At 41.7% G+C, this 8,748-nt stretch overlaps 1 protein-coding gene across 1 annotated transcript; it reads right to left on the reverse strand.

Moving 5' to 3' along the window:
• Window positions 1-1,472: 1,472 nt before the first annotated feature.
• On the reverse strand, window positions 1,473-5,414 carry pou5f3 (POU domain, class 5, transcription factor 3). Its single transcript, XM_028602299.1, has 5 exons — window positions 4,314-5,414; window positions 4,034-4,145; window positions 3,474-3,604; window positions 2,994-3,158; window positions 1,473-2,883 (listed from the first exon to the last, which is right to left on the reverse strand). The coding sequence occupies exons 1-5, from the start codon at window positions 5,067-5,069 to the stop codon at window positions 2,623-2,625; spliced, it is 1,425 nt and encodes a 474-aa protein (XP_028458100.1). The 5' UTR covers window positions 5,070-5,414; the 3' UTR covers window positions 1,473-2,622.
• Window positions 5,415-8,748: the final 3,334 nt, after the last annotated feature.

Genomic DNA, 8,748 nt, shown 5'->3' on the forward strand with positions numbered 1-8,748 from the left:
AGAAAACTTTTAAATGTAGCCTAGTTAATTAATTGAAATTGAGGGTTGCAAAAACTGAACTAATAAAAGTGAAAGAAGGCCTAATTTAAATGTCCTCTCTTCTACCAAAAGAAGAAATCTTGAAATTGAAACCAAACTCCACACTGCTGCAAATACAGTAATGTAAGCATATTTATATTTTTAGGCAATGTTGAAATGTTTGACATCAAAAAGCCATGTTTGTCATTTCACATTTGCATTGTGTCATGTTTGTGGATTGAAGGCTGTCCTTTCATAAAGTTTGGGCTGGTTCCGTTTCTTTCACATTGATCTTGCATTGCTAATAAAATCGAGGATTTACATGAGACAAATCGTCACTGAGTCTCATTGCACGACCTACTTGTTCCTACTACTGACGTACCGAGATATTTCCAGCTATTGTGAACAATGATTCAGTTTGAGGTTCCTCATTAAGTATCCTCACTGTTCAGTTCCTCAGACTGTCTGCATCCATATGGTTGTAAGCGTAGGGGTTGACTATAGGAGTTAGACTTGTTTCTACAACTGGCCAACAAAAGGGTAGGACATAAGCACAAATTTTACTGGAAAAAAAAAAACTTCAGCAGTATGCATCTCTCAACAAATACAGTTTCAACATAGTTTTACTTGATTCCTAGATGTAGAAATACATTTAATGTTAAGGGTTTTTGATTGAAAACTTCAGTGTAGCTAACATTTCAATAAATTATTTAATCAAACAAATGTCACATTAAAAACTACTGGTTAGTGTCTTTAAATGCACATTCACACATTAGAAAATATGGCTAAAATTATTCATGAGGCAAAATGTTTAATACTGAAATAACTGGTTTGGATTTCGTCAATGTTTTATCGACAACCCTTAAAGCTATAGTGCGTAGTTAATCGCCCCCATGAGAAACTATGTAATAACAAAACTGTCAGCAGGTCCACATGATACAAGCCTTCTATGATCGCGCACAGTCCCCACCCTCCTCCACGCAGTTGCTAGTAGTCAAGGACACGGCTGATTAAAAAAACTGAATGAACTCCTCAGAAGAGGTAATTAGCTTCACTTGATTTTCTGTGCACGAAAGTCACCAGATGAGACTGTCTTCTGAACATAACCATACTGAGAAATCGAGAGTTGCAATAGTCTTATCCCTTGTGTTGACTTTGGGTTTTCAATGTGTTTTATATCAGAAAATATGGGATGTAGAAATAAGCACTGAAAATGTTTAGAAAAAAAAAAAAAAAAAAGTAAAACATTGGAAAAAGCAAAAAACTGAAAAAAAGACAAACGTTGAAAAAAAAAAGTGTTTGTTTCAAGGTTGACAGGAAGGCAACAAGTGTTAATTAGCAAATGATTTGGCAATGGCTTGAATGTAACGGATGTTCATTAATATCAAAAGGTTACGCATTAAAGCTTTAAATTTGGGTCTTGTTAATACTAAGTCATGTGAGGTATAGTCAAGGAGTGACTAAATAGTATTTAATGTCTACAAACTACAGTCATCCGAGTAAAATAACTTCTTCAAAAGACCAGACATTAGAAATACTCCAATAAGCATCCAAACTTGACTTGTATCTAGTGTTAAACATTTCATAAACTTAACACCCTAAAGAAAATTGAAGTACAAATTTGACACCATTATTGATTGAAATCAGACTTCTTACTGCCATTCACCTGAGACATTGAGAAAATATTGACAGTGTGCAAGTGGCAGATTAGCAGCTAAGACAATTGTAAATAAGTCATCACATTCCCTCAAAGTATTACTTTTGAATCTCACCCCCACCCCTCACAAATTGACACTATAAAATAGTGGCCAAAGACATTGATGATAATCAACAACCATAAGGCCAAAATCTGAGTTTGGTATACAAACGGGACATAAAAAAATAAAAACATAATATTCAACATTACAAAAGCAACTTTGTGCAAAAGCAACAGAAAGATTTGAGAATTTACATTTTCCATTTCAATGACTGACAGTTCAGGCAAATACTGCAGCGGCTCTATTCTGATGGGACACCAAGTATTGCACAAACATTTGGTTTCAAGCCTTCACATTGTTATTCCTTTGATAACCCAGATCTTTTCTCATAGCACCACAGAAAACCTGCCCAGGACTTTGCATACGTGGAGAGAATACCCTGGCTCTATAACCCTGCTCGCATTTACAAAACCATCAACCCCACAACTGGACCTCTTCAGCACCAAGTCTCACTTTTGCATTGATCTATACCTGCAATGATTAAAGTTTATGGAATAACTTACTAAGAAATATCTAAGAACACAAAAACAGAAAGGTACATTCAGTTTAAAATTGATCATCAGTTTGAAGTCAGTAGTTGTTGGAGTTGCAGGTCATGGTACGAGGATGTTGCCCATGGTAGTTCATTTTGCGTCATCACTACAGGAACAAGAAACCACTTTGATCCATCTCACCACTGGTCAGAAGAGGAACCTCCACACTTGCAATGTTTCCATTCACACGATACGGCAATATGATTGGTCCATCTGATTAAAGCATTTAAAGGCACATCTTCAGCTTGAGGTGAGGTTGGAAAGAGGCTTGGGAAGGCAATCTGTGGTTCTGGCTTGGACTACCCTGAGCACGTTTATCCAGTCAGGTGACCAACCAGTCCGGGGTGCAGAGCTTGTTTCAGGACGTCAGGCCGATGAAGCGGGGACATGTAGAGTGTGGGAGGAGGGGCACCGTGGTAGCTGGAAGCAGGGTAACCCTGGTTGGGAATGGGGGAGGGGGCCATGTTCAGTGGGGAAGGACTCTGCTCGTAGTACTGGCCGTCGCACTCATCGTCTAGGGGCAAGGCCAGGCGCTTTCCTTTCTGTCTTCGGTTGCAGAACCAAACACGTACGACCTGCCAGGAACAGCATATGTCTTTCAAAAATTTGGACCAACTAGACACAACTACCCCACCCACCCTCCAAAAAAAAGGCAAATGGCATCACTTTTAGAGCTTCTACTTACATCTCTCTCCAGGCCCAGGTCGTCTGAGATGTGTGTGATCTCCTGGGTGTTGGGCTTGGGACACTTGATAAAATAAGACTCCAGAGCCGAGCGCACAGCTCCCTCCAGACTGGTCCTCCTCTTCCTCTTTCTGGTGTCAACAAATACTCGCTCAATCTTGTACATCTGAGGAATGAGAAACATGTTACTATGGGTTCAGGCAGTGTTGAATACAGCATTATTTATGAAGATGTGTATGCTAAATACTAAAACAAACAGACATCAGGGGGGGGTGTCAAGGTTCAAATAAGGCATCTTATCATTACTAAACTGCTTAAGTATGGCCACTAGGTGGCATATTACACATCACAAGAGTAGAGGGCCTTGATTCAGGTTTGCACAGCAGGAAGTCCGGCCTAAAAAGACCAATGATCCCAAGAAGCTTGGTGATCATCTGTTGTCTTGTAAACTAATCGGCAGATGTCAGAGTAGCATACTTACATCCTGGGGATTGTCTGAGGTCTCTGCCTCATTCAGCCATCTTTGAAGAAGGGGCTTCAGCTTGCACATGTTCTTGAAGCTCAGCTGAAGAGCCTCAAAGCGGCAAATGGTCGTCTGGCTGAACATCTTACCTACACGCGCACAAACAAATTTCACATAGCACAATAAGTTTAAGGATCATTAATTTAAAAGCCCAAACCATTAGGTGAGATTCATCAAAGTCCCAATCTGTTTCAGGAATTTGTTCTCTTCTATACTGTTGACAGTTTAAGGGATACACTTGCCAAATCTGGGTACACTTGTCCAGATATTAGTTATTAGTGATGTAGGTCAAGGCCTAATCAAGTCCTGATCTACACACCAAAATACAAATTCCAAAAATGTGTCCAACTGGACTAGCCCACCATATAGGGTTTATAAACTAGCTCTCAGATGACTGAGGTCTTTAATGACAATTTTTCAGATTTGTATTGGACTTTGTAAATTACATGGACTAGAACTGCACCTCTGAACTAGAAACAACGCACAAATCAGTATCTATGTATGGAAACCACACTTACCATAAAGGTTACCCAAGGCAAGGCCAACATCAGCTTGAGTGAAACCCAAGGTAATGCGTTTGTGTTTCAGCTCCTTAGCGAACTGCTCCAGTTCTTCCGTGGAAAGATTCTCCTGAGCAAGAACATTTAAACAAAAACATTTGAGATGGGAAAACTTTGGCACATTTGTAGGTGGCATTAAAGTAATTTCTAAGAGGTTCCCCTACAAGTTGCATTGCTTCTCACAAAATGGTACAGTGCTTATTTGGTTAAAATTGGAGTCCTAATTCAATGTTCTTACCTCCTCAGAGTCGCTGCAACCGCCGCTGGACGACCCGCTGCTTCGCGTGGATGCGGCCGGGTTTTGCGTCTGGGCCACGGCGGCAGCCTGGGTCGCGTTCACGCTGAAAAACGTGTTCCCTGGAAGCCCGTCGCTTGGAGGTGAAGGGGACATGGATGGTGAAGATGCAGAGGATGTTGAAGGATTTTGATTATTGCTGCCAGGTGGCGTAATGTGGGTGATCCCGGGCCAGAAGGACGGGTTCCAAGCCGGAGAGTAGAAGACTCCATGGGACATGGCGGAGACTGGCGGTGTTGGATATTGCTGAATCTTTATCTCCGTTGAGTAGTCCTCATCGGGGTCCTTCTCAGTCTTTATGTCGGGAAGTTTCATTTGCTCCCGGTTCTCGGCTATAGGGGGACTCAGGTTTGCAGGCTGGGTAGCTGCTGTAGCGCCGGGTACCTGGCTGGTGTACTCGGGCGCAGCAAAGGGATACCAGTATTTGGGTTGCCCAAAATCTCCAGTCTGCAGCTCGGATCCCCTGTAGTCACTGGTGACTGGTGGAAAAGGGAAAAAGGTCTGCGCGGATGCCGGTGTGATGCCACTATAAGCATTTTTGTTGTAGAGGAGGCTCGGGTCTGGCAGGACGCCGTGAGGAAACTGGAATGACGCAGCGCTGCCCAAAGTCTCATGACCCAAAACCTGGGTGCAAGGGTTGGTCCGGCTGAAGTCATACGGCCGGATTTGGCACTCCGGACTCAGCGATCTTTCAGACATCTTCCAAATGGCGTGAGAACCTAGCGCGCGTTCAAAATGTAAAGTTAAGTTTGTAACGAGTGATTCAGAACCTGCTCATCCGTTTCACTTTTACGCACACACCAAACAGAGATGGGAGAGGAAGAAGCTCAGCACCTGTCCGGGAAAAGTCCTTTAAGGCCAGTTATTTTGGTGCAACATAACCACCAATACGCCTACGGCCTAGTCCATGAAGTTCTGTCTTTAACACCACCGCCACTCACCTCACCATCAAGCTCAAATGTTCCTATACTGCTCTGGCTCCACAGGTTTTCCTAATCACAGCTGCGGGTGTTGGCGATCGCCCTATCTCTTCGCCCATTGGCTGGCGCAGACAATTGCGCACAGCTGATGGTGAATTTGTGAATGACCTTGATTCTTCCTAAAGTAGTGGGCGTGTTTTCATATAAACTTTGAGCCATTTTTTGCTGCAGACCTGCAATGTTGTTGTTTTTTGCTTTTTAAGCGAGTTTAAAACTCATCACGTGCTATGTAAAACCATTACACAGGAACATATTAATAATTCAACAGTTTTAAGTCACCTTAAAAAGCATATTTACATTGCTAAATAGACACGGGTCGCTGCTCCTGTAAATACATGTAACACTATAACTTGCTCACCTCATTCATGAATTATAATGCTCGGTTTGTTTAAGTTATTCCCCTTTAAGGAGATGGCTTTGATATTAAAATTCCTGTCATTCAGACCTGAATTCATCTTAATCACTAACATTTCAACTAAGCTTAAATTAAATAGATTGACATTGTAATCCTGAATAACTGTTATAAAACAAATTAACAAATAAAAAAATGAATGAGGCCACATCGAATTTAAAACAGGGCCAAGCTAATTTATGCATTGAATAATATTCTGACAGCTTAAGCAACACATTGACTTGATTAATGATTTTTTTAATGATGGATACTTGAAATGACCTGCAAGTTTTGTGTTTAGAAAGCACTAAATGAAGGGAGACATTTTCTTTTTTAATTTATTTTTATTTGTGCTGTGAAAGCTTGTTTGTGGTAAAGTGGGGCTAATTAGTAGCCTACATGATGGACCACACGAGTCGTTATTTATTTCTATTTTTACCAGCTGGATATTTGGATATGTGTGCCTTGGGTCTGTTAAATGATCTTAATTGTATTGGAGACTTTTGTTGTTACAGCAGATACAGCACTTTTTTGTAAAGCAAAATCATAATGTTATAAAACACTGGGAAAATTTGAGCCAGGCCTACTTTTGATTCAGAATTTCTTGCCAAACTAAAAATGGAAGAAAAGTGAGAACTGACTCATAAAACCAACATCTCCATTCAGCTGAACTTCTCTTATTCACCCTTGATCGATGGTCGTTCAAAAGCCTGGATGGCTGCAGCACTGTACAGATGCGCTCCCCCAGCGCGAGCCGTTGGCCGCAGATTGCGGCAGGAAGACACACTGCGGGAAGGGAGAGGGGTGCCATTGTACGACCTGGCCCCGGGGCACCCCGTTGATTTCAGATCCCGAGTTGCGATGGTCGACCATTAGCTTCTTTTCAGTTTGGAACAATAAGTCTCAACCCTTTGATTCAGCCCCACACCCACACCCACACCCACACCCACCTCCTCCTCCCCCCTCCCCCTCCCTTCCTCTGAAACAAACACCAGGCTGAAGTTTCACCCTAGTGAACCCTGAATACCTACCTTGGCATCCAGTCTGATATGGCCTAAGGGTCCAAAACTGGTCTGAGGACCAAGGTGCTGTCTGCAGGTGCAATAATCAAGCTGTGTTGGAACAGTTTGAGAGGAATGAACATCATGTTCATCCTTTTTTAAGCCTGTAGCACAAAATTTCTTCTTTTTTTTGCCTCATGTCCCCTTAAAATGAAGGTATACCTGACTGGTGAGCATTTGATTAAACAATGAGGTTAGCCTACTTTTGCAGTTTGTGCTATTTAATTATTAACCAGAGGAGATTTAGAGGCATTCTTTCAAAAGAAAATGTGGAATGGAAAAACGCCAGAAAATTAAAGAAGTCTAGCAGAAATGTATAATTTGGTTACACTTCAAACCTATCTGATGGCCTCTCTGGTCACATCAGGTTGCAAACAGCAGTAATTGAAAATACACACAATTTCTTCTCCTATAACTCGAAGATCAGCCATTTCTCTCTGCCCTCCCAGATACAACGTTATGTAGGACCAGGGAACCGGGTCAATAGCTTAAAAGACATCAAACCCCAACTATGCAAGCATTGTCCTGAGCCATGGACTTGGGGGAATAATTGTCATGCAAAAGACAGACAGCAAGAGAGATAGTAGACTTCAGGCAGGGCTTCAGAGAGAAAGAGACAGCAGAGCACAGAGCTCTCAGGGTGTCCAAAGGAGGGAGGGGAGGGGGGGCAGTATTGAAAGCTCAGTACAGTGAGGAGATGTGTGAGGGGAGTATCTGGGGATTTAGTTGAAAACCCCCCAGATGTCTCAGATCTTGTCTTTAGTTCTTTTTAAGTGGCCTCTTCAAGACACCTCAGAGGTCTGCTCGCAGAGAAAGTCCAGTCAAACAGAGAAAGGGAGAAAGTTTCAGATAAAAGAGGCAGCTGCAGTGTGAATGTGTTGCACACCTCAACTAGTCACAACAATGGAGAAAATAAACTACATCTGCTTTAAGCAATACAACCAAACAAACCCTAACATCAAGTATCAGATTACCCATTGCTCATTTTTCCTTCTTAGCACAGTCACCATCAGAAAAGAAATACTGGGCGTAGGTGTGTGTTACATGAGAATCGTAGGTTCTGCTGTGAGAAACTTGTTAAAGATGAGATCTGATTACTAAGCATGTTTAGCTTTGGGTGGAAATGTTGCTGGACGGTAACTCAAACTCACACATAATTGTCTTTTGAGGATGTATGGGTTTTGTTATGTGAAAATGACACACTGATGTGTGAGTTTCATTTTGCAGTTCATTGGGTGGCACTTCTGAGAAGTTCTATTTATTAGAAATGCCCTAAAAGCGGATGTTGTCTCATAAGATTGCTATGAATGGTAAGTTATAAATGCCCCCAAACACAAATATGGGCATAAATATCAGTCATTACTTTTAAGTTACTACTACGTCCGGCTCTGGAGAGGTCTACAAGGGTGGGGGGGTGGCCAATGGCTGTACCGATCACAAATGCACTTCATTTGTTTTTTGCTAAGGGTGACTTCCGGACTCAGGTTGCATATCTGACTTTAACATCCCTGCCCTGCGTCTAACGTAACCTCACAAAGGTCACAGAAGCTATCTGTACTCTCGCACCAAAATATGTTTCGCCCAAGGAGAAGAGGTCTTTATTTTCTTTTTTTTGTCCATGATAACAATCTAGCTAGCCAGTGATTAGTGAAAGCTGTTGCTATTATGGCTTGTCCATTGGTAAATTCTAATCAAAGATACATGAGAGGACAAGTACACATTGAAGAATCAAATTTACAGTTATAGGTAGGGTTTCTTATGTTAAGATATGAGGTCTGAGATAGGATAGGACACAGCCATGAGTTTCTTAAATGCTTCTGTAATAGGAACATAGGATTTTATTTTTCTGTAATGAGGCCCCTGGAATGTAAATACAGCCCATCCTGTTGAGCAGCACAAACGTCTCCCACAAACAAGTCTGATGGCTTTTTGATTTTCTTCCTAAC

Source organism: Perca flavescens, chromosome 16 (genome assembly GCF_004354835.1).
Source record: "Perca flavescens isolate YP-PL-M2 chromosome 16, PFLA_1.0, whole genome shotgun sequence".
In the NCBI taxonomy this organism is placed as follows: domain Eukaryota; kingdom Metazoa; phylum Chordata; class Actinopteri; order Perciformes; family Percidae; genus Perca; species Perca flavescens.

Coding starts and splice junctions, on each gene's coding strand:
- pou5f3 (XM_028602299.1), bottom strand. CDS start 5,069: ATGTCTGAAAGATCGCTGAGTCCGGAGTGCCAAATCCGGCCGTATGAC. Junction 3,605..4,033: donor TGCCTTGGGTAACCTTTATG/GTAAGTGTGGTT, acceptor GTGCGCGTGTAG/GTAAGATGTTCAGCCAGACG. Junction 2,884..2,993: donor ACCTGGGCCTGGAGAGAGAT/GTAAGTAGAAGC, acceptor TGTTCCTGGCAG/GTCGTACGTGTTTGGTTCTG.